This window comes from Mytilus californianus, unplaced genomic scaffold, assembly GCF_021869535.1.
Source record: "Mytilus californianus isolate M0D057914Y unplaced genomic scaffold, xbMytCali1.0.p SCAF_26, whole genome shotgun sequence".
In the NCBI taxonomy this organism is placed as follows: domain Eukaryota; kingdom Metazoa; phylum Mollusca; class Bivalvia; order Mytilida; family Mytilidae; genus Mytilus; species Mytilus californianus.
The window spans coordinates 1,483,770-1,506,801 of record NW_026262675.1 but is presented as its reverse complement, the minus strand read 5'-3'; the positions used below and the strand labels follow the sequence as shown (position 1 = coordinate 1,506,801).

Sequence of the window (23,032 nt, the reverse complement as noted above, 5' to 3'; positions counted from 1 at the left end):
AATGGGTAGTAATAATACATTGCCTATTTGTAGACAAATATTCAATTATTCCTTGTTAAATTTTTCATAATTAAAATAGTATAAAATTAAGTAGTTAAACTTAATGTGAAATAACTTCGATCTCAATAATATAGATATTTTTTTAGAATTTTAAAAAGTAAACACAATGATGTTTCCCAAGAATTATCTCCCTTATATCTCAGCATGGATGATCAAGGGTGTCCAAGATGTAAAACAACTAAATACAGAAATCCTTCATTGAAATTGCTTGTTAATATCTGTGGACACTCATTGTATGTTGTAAATCCTTCTTATATAAAGACCAGACATCAATAAAATCAAATCAAGTATAAAGATCCCACAAATGCCACTGAACTGGCAAAACTAGCCACAAGCTTACAAAATACAAGGGGTAAATTGACAATCAAGATTCAAGGGCTCACAATTTGAGTACAAACTTACCTGAACGCCTGCAAAGTTTATAGATCTGTGAAAACCTAAATAAAATGAAAAAAAGGGAGAGAGAGTACATTTAAACCTCATAAGTCGAAGAAAAACTTACAAGCTATGGAAATATCCAAAAGGGGAACAAATCCACAAAACACCACTTAGAAAACTAAAGATTGAGCAATACAAAAAAAGGGGTGCTCCTGTAAGTTATATGGTTTGGATGTCACCCAAATGAGGTTATAATCATGATAATAGGATCCCAGTTGGTTATTTTATTTGTCCTCTATTAAAGTCTTTTCATTTAACATTGTAGTAGCACTTTCTAGGGCTAATAAAACACAATACTTTCTTCTGAGGTGGATTCGTTTTATTTCTTGACAAAATCAGGATAATAACAATAACTAAATAAAAATACCCTACAAAATAAATACAATAGTAGGATTCTGACCGTTTATCAAATAAATAATCTGGTACATAGGTTTCTATCCATGTAATATGATAAACAAATGTTTTACTATTAGAAATATAAATAAATCTGTTCTGCATGTATTTACAACAATATGCTTATATTGTTGAGCGTAACTGACAAAGTTTAGTCCATATGCACTTAACGACTCATATTATATAGACAAGTCTAATATACGAAAAATGACAAAAGCGGTTAACACAAACTTTAACATAAGCAAATTAACAAAACTAAAAGCAAAAGCTGCATGCTGTATAAATGCCGTAAGCATAAAATTAGCAACAAACAAAAATACGAACATTACAAAAATAACACTTAGCTTACCTCGCATGAGGTGCAAAGGCCTCCTGAATTATCTAATTGGAATTAAATCACATCTTCCCAGGATTACTTAAAAATATACCTGTATAACAAATAAACAAATTGTAATCCATGTTTTACTGTAATAATCCACCTGTTTACGATATCTACTCTTAGTTTTGAGGGAATGCACTGACTTAATCGAAGAACAAAATTACTGTATCTGAGGGTCTATATCATTTCCTATTAATCTGCTATAGTGATAATACTCATTTTGGAAAATCATGCATGTAAAAGTTAGTTCATCTGATAAGTACTAAGCAAATAAACAAGAACAAAAAAACAAATAACACAATGACTTAAATCACAGTTACTCAAAGCTACATGTAGTTCCCAATTTCAACTAAAAGTTAATCCAGGTTCTCCTATGCCAGATTTAATATAAAATTTCAATCAGTATGTACATGTATACACTCCAAATGATTTAATATAAAGATGTCATAATTATAAGCAGTCTGAGAAAAGCATGATCTTTTGCAATTACAAAATATAAGTATTGACAAGTTGGTCGACCATATGCCTTAATTTCTGGATCAGTAATACATGTTCAGTTATCATAGTTATGTATAAACTTTCAAAAAAAAAGATAGACATTGTTAGATAAAAACAATATTCCAGAACTTTACTACAGTACTAAAATGTAAACCTTTAAAGAATGAGATTCAATCATATTAAGTCCGAGGACATAGTTATCTTCCTTTGATTTTCGTTGTCTACAAATATAGTCCTTAGTGTGGAAAGTGTATAACTTGCTAATTTTTCATACACTTTTCAAATTTATTCCTTAATATTTTATATATGAAATATTTAGGAGAGGGATGAAATAACATGTTAAAACATAGAATTGTCCAAATTTTGAGTTAGATCTGGTTAAGTTTTCTAAAATTTTGATATTATTTGTCCCAAAAGTAGGACATTAAGCTGTAAAAATTTTTCTTAGAGCAGGTGCGATTTTTTATATTTGAATTTATTGTCTAAAAGAAATTCACTACAAAATAGCTGTGTTCTTGGGCCAACAGACTACTAACTTTACATGGATTCTATCTTAATTTATGAGCTAGATATAAACAACATAATCACCTTGAAAAATTAGGATGTGATATCCTGTTTTTGAAAAGATTCGACAGGTATAAAAAAATGTACAGCCAATCTTTTATTGTATGAAAGAATTAAGTAAAGGTTTTAAGTAATTTGTGGTTGTGAAATCCCTGACTCAATTTTAGCTGGTACGTTGTATTTAAAGATTTCTTTTATATAAATCTAAAATGTCACAACAGACAAGGAAATATTAATTTTCTTGGATTTTTAACCATATTTTCCAAGGAAATATCGGTTATTGAAATGGTGATGTACGGCGGGCGGCTGCCAAACAGTGTCTGTACAATGACATGAAAACGCTTTAATAAATTTTTTTTCAAATTTAAATATGTTGTTTCCTGGGACTTAATGAAGGTCTAGTTCAATTTTCAAGATTTTAGTATTTCTCCTTTTTGAGTTATCGCCATTTTTAATATCCAAAAGTGGAATTTTTAAATATTTTACTCTTGTTATCATGTTATGATTTGTCTTATCTCACAATAAAAATTGGAGTGACAGATTTATTTGAAAATTATCTATTTCTTAAGTGGTAATGATTATAAGCTATATCATTAGACGTTTTGAAGATTATTACATTATTAATTATTATATATGTAATGTTAGAGTACTATGTTAAACCATAGTTCTGTTCAATTAGATCTGGGAAATATTTTAGCATATGATAATGACTTATTTTCATTATAAATTAGATCTTGGAAATATTTTAGCATATGATAATCATTGGAGTGACAGATTTATTTGAAAATTATCTGTTTTCTGATAATAAGATCTGTAGGACTGTATATATAAAGTTTGAAACTTACTAGTAGGACTGTATAAATGAAGTTTGAAATTAACTGTTCATTATTAAAAAATTTGTAGATAATTAAGTGTCCCTAAATCATATATATTCTTACCTCTACCCCCCTTCAATTTGAGAATGTGCTTTTATCTTGTAAACGGTTGAGATCCCCACCCTTAAACCATGTATATTCTTGTATGGGTCAATAAAACAAATCAAATGAAATATTGGGATAGTCCTCGGGTTCACACCTACCCTCCTTTTTTTTGAAAACTTGTAAATGTTCAAGCTCCCCACCCTGAAACCATATATATTCTTGTATGTTTAAATAAAACAAATCAAATGAAATAAAAGGTGAGTCCCCTGGGGTCACCCCCACCCCGTTCTGTTTGAGAACTTGTGAACGGTCGAGATCCCCACCCCTAAACCATATATATTCTTGTATGGGACAATAAAACAAATCAAATGAAATATAGGGGAAGTCCAATGGGGTAACCCCCACCCCCTTCTGTTTGAGAAATTGTAAATGATTGAGATCCCCACCCCTAAACCATATATATTCTTGTATGGGACAATAAAACAAATCAAATGAAATTTAGGGGAAGTCCACAAGGGTAGACCCCAGCCCCTTCTTTTTGAAAACTTGTAAACGGTTGAGATCCCCACCCCTAAACCATATATAATCTTTTATGGGACAATAAAACAAATCAAATGAAATTTAGGGGAAGTCCCCTGGGGTAACCCCTACCCCCTTTTTTTTGAAAACTTGTAAACAGTCAAGATCCCCACCCTGAAACCATTTTTCTTCTTGTATTTTACAATAAAACAAATCAAATGAAATAAAAGTCGAGTCCCCTGGGGTCTTTTTTGTGATTGAGTTATTTTCCTTTGAACAGAAATTGTTAATTATCAATGATTATATACATAAAGTTTGATTACACTAAGCCTATAGATAATTTTCACCTGTTTATATGTCCTGTAATCAGTTTACTAAACATATGGTTAATGTCTTATCTTGAGTGACAGATTTATTTGAAAATTTTCTGTTTTCTAAGTCAAGTGTTGATGATTAAAAGCTATATAGTAGTAAATATAGTTAGAAGAAATTTACTGTTCATTATTAGACATTTTGAAGATAATTACAGATAAGTTTTATAGATTTTTAAAAGACATTGTATTACTGATAAATAAAATTTGAAATGATTTTTCTTTACTTTGGTAAATTGTAAATTGTTTGTTATTCTGTAAAAACTAATTTTCTGAATGCTATATATATTTTTTTTGATCAGGTGAACTCCTTTCAATACTTAGCTTATATTGTCTATTAATAAACATATATTTAGATATCTGATTTTGGGCCCAGTTTTCAAGTTGGTCCAAATCAGGGTCCAAAATTAAACTGTGTTTGATTTCAACATAAATTGAATATATATAGGGTTCTTTGAAATGCTGAATCTAAACCTGTATTTATTTTCATTATTAGTTAGATAATACCACATCGAGGTACTAAGGGTCCTAAATTAAACTTTTGTTTAATCAACAATTGAATTCTTGGGTTCTTTGATATGCTGATTTTAACAATGTTTGAGTGTTAAATCATATCTAATTTAAGAGAACTTAGTCATCACTGGTTGTTGTTATTATATTATTGATTAAAATTTGAAAAATTACATTATTATATTATTGATTATAATTTGAAAAATTACATCATATCTAATTTTATAGAACTTAGTCATCACTTTATTCATTATAATCATAAAATTGAGAATGGAAATGGAGAATGTGTCAAAGAGACAACAACCCGACCATAGAGCAGACAACAGCTGAAGGCTACCAATGGGTCTTCAATGCAGCGAGAAACTCCCGCACCCGTAGGCGTCCTTCAGCTGGCCCCTAAACAAATAAGTATACTAGTTCAGTGATAATGGACGTCATACTAAACTCCAAATTATACACAGGAAACTAAAATTAAAAATGATACAAGACTAACAAAGGCCAGAGGCTCCTGACTTGGGACAGGCGCAAAAATGCGGCGGGGTTAAACATGTTTTTTGAGATCTCAACCCTCCCCCTATACCTCTAGCCAATGTTGAAAAAAAACCGCACAACAGTACTCACAGTAAAACTCAGTATAAGAGAAGTCCGAGTCCAATGTCAGAATAGGAAACAAAAGAAAATAAACAAAATGACAATAATACATAAATAACAACAGACTACTAGCAGTTACTGACATGCCAGCTCCAGTCCAGACCTCAATTAAACTGATTGAAAGATTATGTCTTCATCACATGAATATCAGGCACAATCCCTCCTGTTAGGGGTTTAGTATTATACCGTCATAAAATATATGAGAAAAACATAACCCATGTCATGCCAACAACTGGTTTTAGAATAAATGTGTTAATTCCGATGCAAAGACCCTATAAGTAAATCAATATTAAAGCCAAAATATGCAATCTTTAATGACTAGTTTATGATATCGAAAAACCCTGGTGTAATAATTTTTCAGTAATACATAAATTTCTCTCGCTAAAATCTAATATGTTGTTACATACACGAGCGAATCCTACAAGTTGAGATATATAAACACCATAAGATGGTGACAAGGGAACATCACCATCTAAAAATGGATAATTAACGATAGGAAATGAAAAATCATCTCTTTTATCATAAATTTTTGTATTAAGCTTCCCGTTAATGATATAGATATCAAGATCGAGGAAAGGACAGTGGTCATTGTTAGTATTAGCTTTATTTAAAGTAAGTTCAACAGGATAAATTTCTTTAGTATACATACTGAAGTCGTCATTATTGAGAGCCAATATATCATCCAAATATCTAAAAGTATTGTTAAATTTTTGTATAAGATGTTGTTTCGATGGGTCTTTGCTGATTTTAGTCATAAATTGTAACTCATAACAATACAAAAATAGGTCCGCAATAAGTGGTGCACAGTTAGTCCCCATTGGAATTCCGATAACTTGACAATATATGGAATATCCAAAGCGAACAAAAATGTTATCAAGTAAAAATTCAAGGGCAGATTTATTATCAAAGCATGTCCAATTGACATAGTTCTTTTGTTTGTTGCTACTAAAAAATGACCTAAAAGAGTTTGAACATATGTATTCGCATTCCGACTTTTTAAATGCCCATTTAATTAGGTGTGTGAATTTTTTCTTAATAAGAATATGAGGCTAAGTGGTATATAGAGTAGAAAAATCAAAACTTTGAACAGATTCAAAATCACCAATATATGCATGCAATTTATCAAGTACTTCCAACAAGTTTTTGACACTCCAAAAGTAATTAATTCCACTATTTTCAAAGGCCTTATTTGAACAATTTATTATCAGGTTTTTGATTGTACCAAGTGTACTAGTAAGTAGAATAGACGATTTAGTAGTGGAACAATGACTTGAAGACGAAATAAATCTATATTTGTAAGGTGATTTGTGTAGCTTCGGAAGCCAGTACATAGTTGGGACTTTCATTGTATTTGGTTCTGCTTGTAAAGAAGTAGCTAATAGTTTTATGTTTGTTACAGATATCGTTTTCTGAAAATGAAGTCAGTTGGAATGTTGGTGAATTTGTGATTTCCTTTTGCAGAACCTCAATGTAAAATTTACTTCAAACTATAATGATATTATTAGCAGCTTTATCAGCCTGGACAAAAACAAATTCCTTGGCTAGTTCTTTTAGTTTATGTTTGATACGAGAAATAGGATTTTTATGGTTGTTGTTAAGAGTAAAATGTTCGTTAAAATGTTGTATACGTATATCAACTATCTTCATTACTGAATTAAAAAAAGAGTCCAAAGATTTTTTGTCAGCTTTTTCCCGTTTTATCCATTTCAAACAGTAAGCATGAAGTGAGTCGTAGATGATATTACGACACTCATTCCAATTAATAATTGACGGGGGACGATATTTAGGTCCTTAATTGAGGAATGATTTTAACTCTCGGTCACGAACGATGTTAAGGTCTCCTGTTAGAACATGGGAAATGGGCCATAAGTGTATTCAGAATAACTACAATTACATGACGTAGGTGTATTTTCACTGATATTTACATCTTTACAGACTTGGCTATAATTAAACACAAATTTCGGGGTAGATTTCTTGTAAATATAACAAATAAGAGGGAGTTCAGTATTATCAAAATATCCAGGAATTTGTTCTATAACAGAATGGTCGTTAAAAATACCGGCAATATTTACAAAATCAAAAGCTTGATTGACATACTTTATTTTAATAAAATGTTTTTTATGATCTTCAGGGCGATCAATTTTGGGAAACAGTTTAGAATAACAATATGCCATTATTATTTGAACGATTTCATACTTAGGATTGCAATATGAAATTGTGTTGCAATCCTCTAAAATTTTATTTAATTTATTTATAGGTGAAGAACAGAGCTTGGTTAATAGATAATGTCTGCCGTTGTTTTTTGAAATAGAAATAAGGTCCCAAATATTTGTATGATTGGATGAAATTTTCTTTGATTGCGATTTTTTCTACGCCCATGAGAACGGTTTTTACGATCAGTTTTAGAAACTATATCCAAAATGTTAACAGAATCGGTTCTTGATATATTACCAATTCCCATGATATTATCATAAAGAAAGAGATGGTAGACTGTCTGTAATTTTTTAATCCAATTTAATTCAATTATTTTCAGTGATCGTACAAACTTTGAATGAGATTCACCAGGCTGCTTATTTACTACTTCTAAAGGTTGAACTGTTAAATATTTAATAGGATGATTGTGCTTTTTAAGATGTTGATAAATGATAGTTTTGAATCTATTGGGTCTTTTAACACGATATAGGTGTTCTTGCGTGCGTTTAGATAAATATCGTCCAGCTTCACCTACGTACTGAATACCGCATCCCGGTTTATTTCATGTGAGTAAATAAATAATACTGTTTGTTTTTCAAGTTATATCAGTTTCATAATTTAATGAAATTTGCGACCATTATACGTAGACCTTACCGTATTGTTGGTGGAAAGACGGGGACATGTAAGTCATTTTTTGGCATGACACTTATCGATAGAATGGTAACCACCATTTTCATTGTTAAAAATGTTAGCGATGGCCATGGTAGTATTTTTTGATAAGCGATTTTGAAGATTGAGACGTGTAGATACCCTTTGAATGAGTTTAGTATTTAATATTTTTCCATTTCTATTTATCAAGTTTGAGTTATTTCCCTTTGCACAGAAAATATATGGATAAAATTAAATTGTGTTTCATTTCAACTTAAATTAAATATATATAGGGTTCTTTCAAATGCTGAATCTAAACCTGTATTTAAATATTAGATTTTTGGGCCCAGTTTTCAAGTTGGTCCAAATCAGGGTCCAAAATTAAACTTTGTTTGATTCACAAAAATTGAATTTATGTGGCTCCTTGAAATGCTGAATCTTACCATGTATTGAGAGATTTTGGATTGTGAGCTCCTTTGTCAAATTGGTCCACATTGTGGTCCAAAGGGTCCTAAATTAAACTTTTGTTTGATTTCATTAAAAAAATGAATTTTTGGAGTTCTTTGATATGCTGATTCTGACAATGTACTTAGATTTTGGATATTGGACCATAATAGGTAAATGTCCATTTTCAAATAATTCAGTTCTTTGACCACATTCATTTTGTGTCACAAAACTATGCTGTGTCAAATATTCAACCACAATCCAAATTCAGAGCAGTTTTAAGCTTAAATGAAGTGTCCATACTTGCTCAACTGTTGAGGGTTTGACCTCTGCAGGAAAATCCGGTTTTGCTGTCACTCTGACAGCCTCTTGTTTTTGTGTAAACTGTAAAACCTGGAAAAATTTTAATAAATTTCTTATGCAACTTTTATATTAAAACAACATTGGGATGGTATACATGTATATCCAGTGTTAATGTACCCTATCAGCAGTTGGCCAAAAATGGTAAGGAAGCCCATATTTTTCATATGGAGTAAAGGAGAAGATGATAGAGGCATTAAATTACAAACCTCAGTAATTACATAGTTGTCATACATGTACACTCATAATGTTTATTGTTTATAGTTTTATTTAAGACAGATGTGTCTCTAGTGTGTTATACAAATACAGTTATAGGTGCCACACACATTTATTCCATATACTTGTTTGCAGGTGAAACACTACATTTGTAGACTAGTTTTCTTGTTTGAATTATTTTACATTTGTCATTTCTGGACCTTTTATAGCTGACTATGCGGTATGGGTTTCTCTGATTGTTGAAGGCCATACGGTGACCTATAGTTGTTAATTTCTGTGTCATTTGGTCTGTTGTAGAGAGTTGTCTCATTGGCAATCATACCACATCTTCTTATTTTTATATAAATTGTTAATTAAAGCTGATAATACATGCATGTGAAACCAAAAAAAAAAAATACTCATGTACTTCAGATGCTCTGAGGTCATAGTAAAGCCAATTTTAAGTGTTCTTGTAAAATAAACAAAAATTGTAACTTTTCTTAAACACAGATGTTGGAGTTGTATAGTATTAGTGTTTGTTTATTTATTTATCTATTTCAGATGTGAGAGTTGTGTAGATTTGCTCTTCATTAAAGGTTCTGGGGCTTGTCCTGAATGTGGTACAGCATTAAGAAGAAGTAATTTCAGACTACAACTCTTTGAAGATCCTTATATAGAAAAGGAAGTAGACATTCGAAAAAAGATTTTGAGAGAGTATGTTTAAATTGTATAACATATATTAAATGTAGATATAAATCAGGGCTTACCACACCAGTGAAAGAGATTTGAGAATTTCCATCTTGGATTCCAAATTTAGCTTTAAAAATACCTTAAAGTGAAGCTTGTTTTGCCTAAGATAATCAGTAAAGTTGTGGCTTTGTGATTTTAACAATATCCCAACCAAGATTCTTTTTTGTTTTGCATGCTAAAATACATTAAACAATTCCAATTTTTAGTTTAAAAAAAACAACATTTGCTTCATTGAATTGTGTTTAAAATAATCCTTTGTAAATGTTAGACACATTTATTACAGTATCATCCTATTCCCTTCCTAGTCACCTGGTAAATATTGTTTATTACTTCCTAGTCACCTGGTAAATATTGTTTATTACTTCCTAGTCACCTGGTAAATATTGTTTATTACTTCCTAGTCACCTGGTAAATATTGTTTATTACTTCCTAGTCACCTGGTAAATATTGTTTATTACTTCCTAGTCACCTGGTAAATATTGTTTATTACTTCCTAGTCACCTGGTAAATATTGTTTATTACTTCCTAGTCACCTGGTAAATATTGTTTATTACTGGTGCACTGAGGTTAAAAAAAAAAATTGTCCCCAACATTCAAAAACAAAAAAAGAACAGGAGGCAGATGTATGGTACTATTACCAGAATCTGTCTCATTTGATTACCAGTAGTTCATTCCTTCCAACATTTTAAAAACATCAAAGATTAAATAATTGCAGGAAGTTTAATTTAATATTATAAGTATCCTTTTATTTTATATTGTGATAGGTAAATAATGAAAGCTCTTATTCATGTTATTAAAAAAACTCTACTATTGAAATATTTGTACCTTTATCAGTTAACATTGAAGACAGCCATGACAAAAGATGCTATTGAACTTAATAATATCATATATATATATTCTGTTTGTTTCATGAACTTTCCACAGGTGAAAACTGAAGCACTTTACGATAAATAGATATTTAATTAATCTTGAATAATCTTTGATAAATAGTCATATTTTATTTGTATGATTTCAGCTTCAACAAAAAGGAAGATGATTTTAATAACCTGAATGACTATAATGATTACTTAGAGATGATTGAAACTATTGGTAAGATTAAGACTGTAAAAAGTGGTGTATTATCTCTATTCCTACATATACTGCTCACCCTTTTTAGCCATGGGAATTCAGGGAAAAAGGTGTGTGTCACTTGTTGAAAATAACCAGTGAGACTCTGGTGATTTCAACTTGTATGTGATTGTTTGCAGTATTTAATGGAATTTTACCCGCTTTTCTTCATCAAGAAGTTTGAAATGTTTGTAAATGATTCTAGAACACTTCACAAGTATCAGAATAATTAGATATAAGAAGATGTGATATATGTGCGGATGAGACAACTCTCCATCCAAGTCACAATTTGTAAAAGTAAACCATTATAGGTCAAAGTACGGCCTTCAACACGGAGCCTTGGCTCACACCGAACAGCAAGGTATAAAGGGCCCCCACTTATTATTATTAATTTTCAAAATATTTATATATTAAGTGTTTTCAGGTTAAAAATAATTAATTAAAAGTAATATTCTGATATGCATTTGCATTCTATTTGTTTTATTTATTTTTTTTTTTTAAACAATAAATTTAAGGAATATATTGTGAAAAGGTGATAAAAAAGGGGAAGTAACTGAAACATTTTTGAAATACCAAAATTTTATGACATAAAACAAAGGTTATTGGTGTTAATTAACAATGTGTTTGACACCAAAGCTGGCAGGTGAAGCCCTGCACTTAATGGATCACTTAATTTCACAGTTTACACAGCTAGCTGGACTTCCTGTGCATGGAAGAATTACGAATTTCAGTTTGACAGTATTTCAAAGTCAGAAAAATGCCGAGATTTTCGCGATAAAAACGACAGGGCGCCCGAGAAACGCCAACGGCTCTTTTGCCAGACAAGCTGAATCGTTTCTGATTTTCTACCTGTTGTCCAGCATTTAAATAACTTATAAAAATTATCAGATCAATGATAGGCCAACGATCGACATCGTAAAACCTTGGTTTCTCAACTTATGTAAAATGTAAACAAGTCATGACCACGTGGTTTTTTTGTAACTGTACTGAACAGTCCGACCCTAGAAAATACCGTCCTAGATAATGCGGTCACTAGTTCATCCGCATGCACCCTGTGCCGATTAAATTAAAGTTGTTTTTTTCTTATTTTTAAAAACTGGCCAGTAATAAATACTTTTATACGACACCCTTGATTAATTTTTATAATACCGTTACGGGGACGGATCAACTTCTGGCTGATATAATATGGGGCGAGATTGTCACCTCGACGTTACGTTAGCGTACTGGATAAAAACGTCATCAAAATGTGATTACGCTGTTGCAGATTACAGAATGTAGAATCAAAATAGAAGATCCTATGATGATGTTTTCAGATAAGTGCATTAAAAATTTAATTTAACATGTGTATATAATGAGATTATAAAATATAATTTATTGAGGAACTATGATTTTTTATGGTTTTTATTTGCATGAGCAAATCAACATTACAAAGTCTGAAAGCATAAACTGAAAATATATATTAATTTTTAACAACATTGAATAATCTTGTTGTCACATAACAGGCATAACTGGTAGATATGTAAAAATTTAATTGAATTGTGTGAATGGTTATTTGGTGAAAATAATAAGTCGCTAGTTTTTTATCTTCAGGGGATAAAAAAAAGGGGAGGGTAATTAATTTGATTCCAAATGGCTTCCAATGTATACTGTATAAACATGCAATAATATTTCTATTGAATTTATTGCTTCAAAACGTCTAGAACAATTGATTCTTTGTGGATTTTTTTTATACTTTTAGGGGATTAAATGATTAAATGGAGCTGCCAATTTTGAAAGTAAATGATTGCATGCAGATTCCAGTTACCTTTACTCAGCAATACTAGTTGGAAGTACAGAGACAGCAAATTTGATTACAGAAAGGAGGAGAACTTCACATGTATCCTTTATATCTGAAACTCAATTTTAATGTCATAATACTGAAATATTATAATATTTGAAACTGAACAGCAAGCATCATTAAGCCATGTCATGATGAACAATGCGTATCTAAATACAATATTAAGACAATGATATGCTTGAAGGTGAACATGGGGAGGAGGGGGTGGGGGTGGGTACCTTTTTAATGGGTAATTTAACAATATAAGCAGCCATTAAAAATGGCAAACAAGTTTGCTACTAGTACATGTAGTACTATAGTATCTAATTTTGATGGAAGTTTAAGGATCTGACATTAAATACAAGTAATTTTTTTTTTAAATGGGAACTTGACAGCCATTGAAATAAGATATTAAACATGGCCAATACAAATAGTCATTACTTATTACAATACATCTTGCTGTAACAAATGTAATAAATTAATTAGTCAATGTAATTCATACCGCAATGTTTATATATACGTGACAGATTTGATACAACAAGGGCAATCATCTACCTTATAATGAGGAATATGGATTTAAACTAATAAAAGAAAATATTTGCAAAAGAACAAATTTGTGCATTAAAAATAGATTTTACTCAAATTTTTTAATTCCTTATAGAATACATGCAAGCCATTATTGGTCCTGAACTAAGGACATTCTCAGGATATACACAGGATTATCCCAGGGCCAACTTAATGCAAGCAAATCTGTAAATCCTGACATCAGGATAATTTCCTGAGACCAGGACCTGATGAATCCTGAGCACAGGATTACCACAAGATTCTTTACTATGATATCTATGGTCTTAATGGTCTCTGGATATCCCTGGAATGTCCTTGTTCCAATACCGTCCCATGTTTAACCCTATCTCAGGATAAGGATTATCTCAAGATTGCCCTGGGATTTTTCCCAAGATTATCCTGAGATATCCTGGGGATATCTTGTGATATCCTGACCCATTTTCACAAGGGTCAGACACCGTCACTGTCACCAGGGGCATCAAAGTGATTTTCTTAAAATGTCATTTTATATTTTAAATATTTTATATCAAGAATGCAAAAATAGCAAAATATATTTAGAACTGCATTATAAAGGTCAAATCCTGAATTCCTGCAAAAATAAAAGCCTGAGAAAGACCTTCTGCCCCTCATATTTGTATTCATGGTATTCTAAATTTATTTCTACATTCAAAATTCAAGAACATCTATTTTGCATTCATGGTTATTCTAGAATATTCAAGGATATTTCACATTCATGGTTATTCTAAAATATTCAAGGATATTTCACATTCATGGTTATTCTAGAATATTCAAGGATATTTCACATTCATGGTTGTTCTAAAATATTAATGGATACTTCACATTCATGGTTATTCTAAAATATTCAACCATTCAATATTCATGGACATCTTATTTCACAGTAATGGTTATCCTAGTCAGTATTCCACTATTCAATACTCATGGACATCCTTTTTCACATTCAAGAATATTCTGTAGATAAATATTCATGTTAATTCTTGGTTATTCAGTTCATACAATATTCATGTATATTCAAGGTGCCATTTAACATTCATGAATATTCATGCATTGTAAACTTGAATATTCATGAATATTCATGAATATTATTCATGAATGTTCTAAAATTATTCTGGAATATTCATGAATAATTCCAGTTCATGAAAGCAGGGCAGCATTGGCACATCTCATTCCATGGAGATTGTTTAGCCATGTACCTTCAGTCATGGTTCATCGACTTTGAATATTTGCATAACTTACATGTTAAAGTATTGCTATTTTAATTTCAACATTTGCATTATCAAAACTACAAAAAGGCGAGACATATCTCTGTGATAACAGTTTATTATTAGTGAATACTGTTAAAATAATTCATCACTTTAATGTTTCTGGTTCATCACCAGTAATCATACACAATATGTGCTTTTATGTCATAAAAAATGCTCTAACCTGGGAACACTTTAATTATAGGTTTCATAATGAGTGAGAATTGGATATCCCTTGATATCATCTCGAGGTATTTAATTTCAATATAATAATTTCCGAGTCTGTGCCACTCTGTGGCAAGGTTATTATTACTATTTAAATTAGATAACGAGTGTTGATATCAACAATATCCAATTCTAATGAGTTGTTAAACCTATTTCTTTTATGGTAAATAATCTCTGTGTTAATAAAAAATTCAGCAAATAGTTGACGTGTTCTTTTGTACATACCAGTATAGCATCATATGTCCTGTTCCTGCGTCAGACTTTGACGTCAGACATTTTAAAACTTTTTGTACACTCGAGAATGTAATAAAATTTAACCAAAAGAATATTTTCAGATAAAAAGTGTGAGTGTTTTGTATATTATTGAAGAAATCGCATATCTCCTTTGCCATGTAGGAAATGTACATAGTTTTGACCTTTGAAAGTCATCAATGACCTAGAGAATAGCCAATGGAAGTGTCGCAATATCTTTTCATGATGATTAATAAGCCAACCAAAAAAACACAATTTTCGTATCACATTCCATGCGGTGTAAAACGAGAAATATCTCTTTGTGCAAGAAATAGATATCAGGCCACAACCATTTGAGAATGCTCCTAAAATTATAAAATTTAAAAATGTTCGTAACAAATGAATTTCACCAAATGCATGACATTAACAACTATCTATGTTTTGCTGTTTTGAATAATTGTTTTCCGATGTATTGTCGATCCTCTGGTTGCGTACTTTACTGCTTATCTTGCATTTATAGAAAATAATATTCATTTCAGTATTTAATTTAGCCAATAATATAGATGTTGAAGAGACAAGGAAAATGATAGATCAATATAAGAAAGAAAATAAAGAGCAAATTAGTAAAGGAAGAGCAAAAATGGTAAGTTTATAAAATGTAATACCAGAAGTTGAAAATCACATTTAATTTTATGCTTTTAATTTTTTTTGGTCTCCTGTTTAAATTGTTTAAGATAGTTTTGTTAAGTCACTGCTATTTGGATGGCTGTTTAAAGGGATTAGGCCTGTATCCAATGGAGATAGGAATATTAAAATTTTGTCACATTGGCTAAAGGTAAACTCACAAAAGTAGTTCAGTCTGACCTACATTTCACGCTTCATTGAACTAGAATATGTTTTAGGTCAGTGTTAGATTCACAGATACAAAAATGACTTACAGTCATAAATTGGTTTAGTGATAGATCTATGGGAACAAACACATACTGTAAATTCAGAAATTATTGCGAGGTTTTTATTAATGCGAATAATGTTACTGGATGCATATCACAATAATAAGAAGTCACATTATGATATCTGATACATATGTATGTAGGCAGCTTTTCCCAAAATAGCAATAATTAATCTCACATTTCGTCCATTCTTCAAATCTCGCAATAATAAATGCACCCAATAATTTCTGAATTTACAGTATTAAATACCTCTAACCTAGAGTTAATGCTTAGCTGACTTTGGTAAAATATTACATATTAGTTGATTTTCAAATATTTGTTTAACCTGCAATCATATGTTAATGCATTTGAATGCATTCAGTGGTTGATTTTATCCTTAATCTCATTAAATGCAGTCATTATATCCTATATGTTAATCCTTTTAAATTCAAATTAAATTTACTTCTGTATTATTTAAAGTGATTTAAGATTTTAAAAACAATTAGGGTCACCACTGAAATTTGTGGATTAGATATTTCAAATTAGGGCTATTCCAGAAAAATGTATAGGGTGTTGGGAGTTTTTTTTTATAATAATTCAAGGATGATAGAGTTCAGAAAAGCTTCACTACATAAATTCACATAAATGTTTGATGAATTTGTATATGTGGTATGTCTTAAAAAAGTGCCTTCTAACCCACCTACCCTTTTTCTTTTTTTCTTTTTCTGGAAAAAGCTCGGTAGTGGTAAATAACTCAAGTTAATGGACCAATACAGTCACAACTTAAATGTGAAAAATCATACAATTTTAACATTGAAGTCAATTAAACCTTTAAGCCCAAGTCATAGATGATTATTTACAGTATTTTATTGTGACAGAAAAATTAGTTCAAAATTTCAAATAATCCTCTATCAAGAAATACAAATTGTTGGAAAAATTTAGGAATGAATTATTTTCAATTATTCAATTGACTTTTCTTGTGTTTCTTAACATTTCATGATTAATTTTAATTGATTCTATTAAATGGAGCTATCATTTTAGCATATATATATATATATATATGGAGCAGCAATTATCAAATATGTTGCCTGCTTTGGTAGTTTGTATCTTTAACATGTTTAAATTTTTATGCCCCCGCCGTAGCGGTGGGGGCATTAAGTTTTACCCTTGTCCGTCTGTACGTACGTACGTCCGTCCGTACGTTCCAAAATTGGTTTCCGTTCTCTAACTTGAGTTTGCCTCAACCAAATGTTATGAAACTTATACACAATGCTTATTACCACAATACACAGATCAAGTTTGAATTTTGGTGGCGTCACTTTAACCGTTCTAGAGTTATGCCCCTTTATAAATGGAAAAATTGCAAAATTTTTAGTTTCCGTTCTGTTACTTAAGTTTGCCTCAACCAAATGTTATGAAACTTATACACAAGGCTTATTACCACAAAACACAGATCAAGTTTGAATTTTGGTGGCGTCACTTTAACCGTTCTAGAGTTATGCCCCTTTGTAAATGGAAAAATTGCAAAATATTTAGTTTCCGTCCTCTAACTTAAGTTTGCCTCAACCAAATGTTATGAAACTTATACACAAGGCTAATTATCACAAAACACAGATCAAGTTTGAATTTTGGTGGCGTCACTATAACCGTTCTAGGGTTATGCCCCTTTATAAATGAAAAATTGCAAAATTTTTAGTTTCTGTTCTCTAACTTAAGTTTGCCTCAACCAAATGTTATGAAACTTATACACAATGCTAATTACCACAAAACACAGATCAAGTTTGAATTTTGGTGGCGTCACTTCAACCGTTCTAGAGTTATGCCCCTTTATAAATTGAAAAAATTGCAAAATTTTTATTTTCTTCTAAATATCAAGTTATTTTTAAAATTGGAGTTATCTTCCTTTGTCCATGATTATAGTTGAATCAACTACAATCAATGCTTTATACAATGCAATGTTTAATTTTGACTTCCATAGATAAAACACAGATCAAGTTGAATTTGGGTAGTGTCACTTTAACCATTATTGAGTTATGCCCCTTTATAAATAGAAAAATTGCTGAATTTTTAGTTTCTGTTCTCTACTTAAGTTAGCCTCAACCAAATGTTATGAGACTTACACACAAAACTCAGATCAAGTTCAAATTTGGGTAGCGTCACTTTTACTGTTCTTCAGTTATGTCCCTTTATAACTATATGATATGCAAGCGGGGGCATCATCTGTGTCCACATGTGGACACTATCCACATTTATTTATAAATTATTTTAAAAGTGAGAATTTATTATCATTTTTCATACAATAGCTCAAAACACCATATTTTGTTTTATATTTGTCCATGAACTATATCGATATACTTGGCAAATATCCCCACCCCTATTTGTATTAAAACTCACATAATCTTATTCTATAGAAATGCATTCTGGTTAATTCTTTCATAACAGTGAGATTTGTTTAAATCCTAACTAATGAATATTCAACCAATGGCATAACATTAATTTCATTTTGGTGTACGAAATTAGCCAGACTCCTTTAGATTATCTGATGTTTTGTTAGGGAAGATATTTTATGCAAAACTTTTTAATTATTATCTATCGTATATAAATTTAAAAGTTTGTCTACTGAATGTTTTAAGTTTAATGATCAATTTTAAAGTTTTGACATATATTATTTCAAACTATATTCAATCTCAGTAAATGAGTAATGCATTGATATAAACATTCTTTAGCCTGTCAATTTATTTCTAGAGCAAAGATGAAGAGTATTTAGAGATGTTGATTGGCCAAGAAAAACAAGATTCAGAAATCAGAAGACAGATAGAAGAAGAGGATGAAAAAAGACAGAAAAACAATAAGTTAAAAAATAAAGAGGCTTTGATTGATGAATTGGTTTGTACATTTTAAGATATACAAATATTCTTATCTTAGTATTACCAGTGTTCTAGCCAGGATTTGAAAAGGGCAGGGTGCTAGTCAGAAAAAGGGCAATTTTACACGTAAATGTCATGGAAAAAAGGGCAATTATTTAAGCCTCATAATTTATTAGCATATGTCATAAAATACATATATACATAGCATTACAAACAAAATACTCTATATAACTGAGGCACTATGGTAAAATCAAGTTTCAGTTAAAATGGAGTAATAAAATTCAATACTTTTGGCACAACCTTCTCTGTTTGACTTTAAAAAGCTTTGTTACAACATTGTGTTGCACAATAAAGTATGATACTTTCTAAGCATGGGCTATAGCTTTGTGTGAGTCAGTTTTCATGTTTTCATTATTTTTTTCAAAATTTGCCTTTTCAATTTCTATTGTGACAACATTTAATTTTATATGTTCTAAACTAAATTCTTGTTCCTTCACTTTGTCTAGTCGTAAAGTTTTACAACATTTTGTGGCCCAAGTAGTTTTCTTTTTAAATTCTGCACAAAGTGAACGTTTCATGGTATCATCAACACATTGTAACCAGTTTCTGCCGATTTGCCAACTATCAAAGCCTAAACGATGGCCACTATTGTGCCTTTTACGCGGGGATTCTGTTTTAGTTTGACTAGTTTCAGGTAATTTTCTTTGAACTGATGAGACAGGCGCCTAAAGTGGTTCTTTTCTACAAAAAAACGTAAATATCTTTCATTTTTTTAATTTGGTGGAGTTTAGTTAAGCGACGTAAAAGATTTCAAAATGATAAACTTTTTTTTCTAAAAATAATTTCCACTTACATAGTAAAGAATGATGTCAAAGTTTTATTTTGGCTAGCATTTCTTTTTGGTTTCATCTTTCAGGCGCTTATCTCTAGTCGGCATTGTGAAAGTTATGATTTAAAATTTATTTGGACTTAATTAAGATCAATTAAGTTCTCAGTTTAATTCTAATCACGAAATCGATTGATAATCAAGGTAAACACTTTTTATGCAAATTTTTATGCTAATAAGTTATAGATGGTGCGTTACGCATGTTCAACAAGGAAGAAAAATGGCGACGAACATTTTGACAAAACTCATCCGAGAAAAAGCAAATTTTTGCAATAAAAACGACAGGGCACCTGAGAAACGGCAGAAAAAAGGCACGAGCGTCACCAAAAAGGGCACAGGCGTCAATAAAAAAGGGCAGGCGCTACGCCCTGTTCAAACTTTGTAGCTAGAACACTTATTACCATAACAAGATAAATCATATTTGATGGATTTTTGTTTGCTTAATGGGGCAAAAGATTAAGAGTGAATTTTTTTTAAACCTTTAAGAAAATACATAGTGAAGTGGTATTTGGTTGTAAGCTGTCGAACTGTTGATAAAAGATATATTTTATATTACTACATATTGTTGATTATTCATGAACTGTTAATTAGAAATATTGGTGTGAACTGGTTTTACTAGAAAATTTGAAATAACTGTTTATTTAAGAAGCCTATTTAAGCAGATAGCTTTTGCTTGTAGAGAGTCTGCAGTACTAAAATTCATTTTAATGTCCTGGGACTACTACAGAAACAGGTTTCCCATAAAACAAAAAAATGATCATTCATGGTAAAAATTTAGTGGTAGAATTATTTGACACAAAATAGGTAAACATTTTGATAAACACCATTTTGTTGAATTAAGTACCTCTCATTAAAATATATTTATATTAAAGAAACCACCACTTAAAAATTCCTTGGTGTTTGCTGGAGTATCCAACGAAATAATTTACTGCTGACATTTTAATAGGTTGAGAATTACATGGGACTGACTTTAGGTGTTTATAACTTATTAGATATCTGAATTACTAACAGGTTCAAAGAATAAAGGTATCATTTCCTGTATTTTTTCAGATGTTTTCTGACATGTCAGCCAAAGACATTATTGCCATTCACAAGCATGATCAAGAAAAAGAAGATACAGAAATGGAATCTAGTCTACCTCAACAACCTGCCACCCAGTTCTCTACTGGAATTAGACTGGTATGGCTTGTGACTCAATGTGAATATGAGCTGGAAATTGTCTTGAAAATGATGTATTTCAGATCAAAGAAGGATGTGTGATAGGAGCCATTATCGGCCCCCTGAAATTACAAAAAATAAAATCTTTTGACTTTTTAAAATTATGTTAATTTTATTGATAAATGAATAGGATGATATAATCTGGAAACTTTAGTTATATTCATAATCTTAAATCCAAACTTTTTTACAATTTAGGCTGAAATCAATTAGAACTTGACATAATTTATGTTAAAAGCAATGTAAAATTTGCCTTTAAAGTATTTTCATTCACAAACACTAGCTATAAGTTAACATAACATAAGCTGTTCACAATAAAATGATTTCTTTTAGTTATTGGAAGTAGTAAAATAGTATAGAGCACTGTTCATTTACATTTCAGGGTGCTCAAAATGCATTTTTACCTGTGCCGGATGAAAAAATAGAAATTTACAAATACTCTCCTATACATGTAGACTTGTGTGGTCCAGAACTCCAAGAAGAAGAAATATTAATATCACTTGGGTAAGAATAACTTATCTAGTTGTTTTCAGTTTACTTTGAATAAGTTGAAAGGGGTCTACCAATTTTTGGCAATTGCTGATTTTGTATATTCCCTTTTAGGTTATTCATTTGGAACTTGACACAATTGTGTAATTTCCTGAGATGTAATAGGAAAAAAAGGGTATTTTTTTTTTTAATTTTGGGGTTTAAAAAGGGAGAACATGAAATGGGGTGACTGCAGTTTCCTGTGAAAATACTGTTTTTCATATGATTTTTTTTTAAGTACTTACATAAAAAAAAAGTGCTTTCCAAGAAAACAAATGTATAGGTCAGTGATTATGGAAAATACCTTTTATTACAAATTAAGTGCACAATAAGGAATCATTCACATTTTTCTTTGTTTTTAGATATCTACGCAATGTGAGAGCAACATCAGATTCAGAGAAGGCTGGTGGTTTTGATACTAAATTTTCCTGCCAAAGAGCATTACAGGATGCATTCTGTGGACTCTTCTATTTCCCTGTAGCTCCTCAGATGGACCAAAGTTGATAGAGGATCCATCTATCACAAACAAATTGAAATGCACTGTTGGACAGTTCACAACGTCCAAATTGTCAAAGAATGATTACATGTGATTGATAAGTAAATTATAGACCATCTGAGTGTTATATACTGATCATCAGCAAAATCTGGAAGTGGTAAATCCTTATACAGAAAAAGTTTTGGTTTTGTTCACTTGTTTGCCAAATCCTAGATTGGTAAAATCTACCAGAGTTCAGTAAAGATGAGGAGTGGAAATGAAACTGATGAATTAGACAGTCTGGTATTAATACTCATTGTCATGAGAATCTGTCTTAAATTTTACAGAGATATAACACGATTGATTGATAGTTTTATTGATTGATTGTTGCTGAGCATCTGGTCGCTTCAGCTCTTAACAGCTATATGATGATGAGCAGAGATATTACATGATTGTAGGCTTAAAATGATGTATTTTTTTCTGATTAGTAAGGCTGCCAAGTTGCAAATAACAAAGTGAAAAAAATGTATACCAAAATGTGTATGTATTGTATTCAGTTTAATTTTCTATCTAAAATAAATCACAGGTTATACAGAAAATAGAAGGTAGCTAAATCTTCATACAATTAAAAAGAAATTGAAAACTTTGTTGCTATGGAGTTACTTTTATTCTTAATTGTCAGTTCTCACGTTTCCTGGTAAAGGATGTTGTATGTGAGGTTTTTTGGTACATCTTTGGTGGAAAAGGATTACACATATGTGGATTATAAATTCATGATATCAGGCATTGATGAAATTTTTAATTATTGCACTTTTTGCCTTAAGTTGTGTATTTACTTTTGATTTTTATGCCCCACCTACAATAGTTGGTCAAGGTAGTTTTTGATGAAGTTGAAGTCGAATGAACTTGAAACTTAGTACACATGTTCCCTATGATATGATCTTTCTTATTTTAATGCCAAATTAGAGTTTTTACCCCAATTTCACGGTCCACTGAACATAGAAAATGATAGTGCAAGTGGAGCATCAAGGTACTAT

General features: G+C 30.8%; 2 protein-coding genes across 2 annotated transcripts in view; one reads left to right on the top strand and one right to left on the bottom strand.

The window, feature by feature from the left end:
• Positions 1-23,032, bottom strand: part of LOC127732641 (dedicator of cytokinesis protein 9-like) — a 401,298-nt gene that overhangs the window by 245,202 nt on the left and 133,064 nt on the right. The window lies entirely within an intron of this gene.
• LOC127732644 (CDK-activating kinase assembly factor MAT1-like) lies at positions 196-22,642 on the top strand. Its single transcript, XM_052241755.1, has 8 exons — positions 196-293; positions 9,705-9,857; positions 10,909-10,982; positions 15,635-15,738; positions 18,770-18,910; positions 20,828-20,956; positions 21,375-21,496; positions 21,883-22,642. The coding sequence occupies exons 1-8, from the start codon at positions 205-207 to the stop codon at positions 22,022-22,024; spliced, it is 954 nt and encodes a 317-aa protein (XP_052097715.1). The 5' UTR covers positions 196-204; the 3' UTR covers positions 22,025-22,642.

What these genes read in the sequence shown, in the direction of transcription:
- LOC127732644 (XM_052241755.1), top strand. Translation starts at nt 205, where the DNA reads ATGGATGATCAAGGGTGTCCAAGATGTAAAACAACTAAATACAGAAAT. An exon ending in TCTCTACTGGAATTAGACTG is followed by an intron (nt 20,957 to 21,374) that starts GTATGGCTTGTG and finishes TTTACATTTCAG; the next exon opens with GGTGCTCAAAATGCATTTTT. An exon ending in GAAATATTAATATCACTTGG is followed by an intron (nt 21,497 to 21,882) that starts GTAAGAATAACT and finishes CTTTGTTTTTAG; the next exon opens with ATATCTACGCAATGTGAGAG.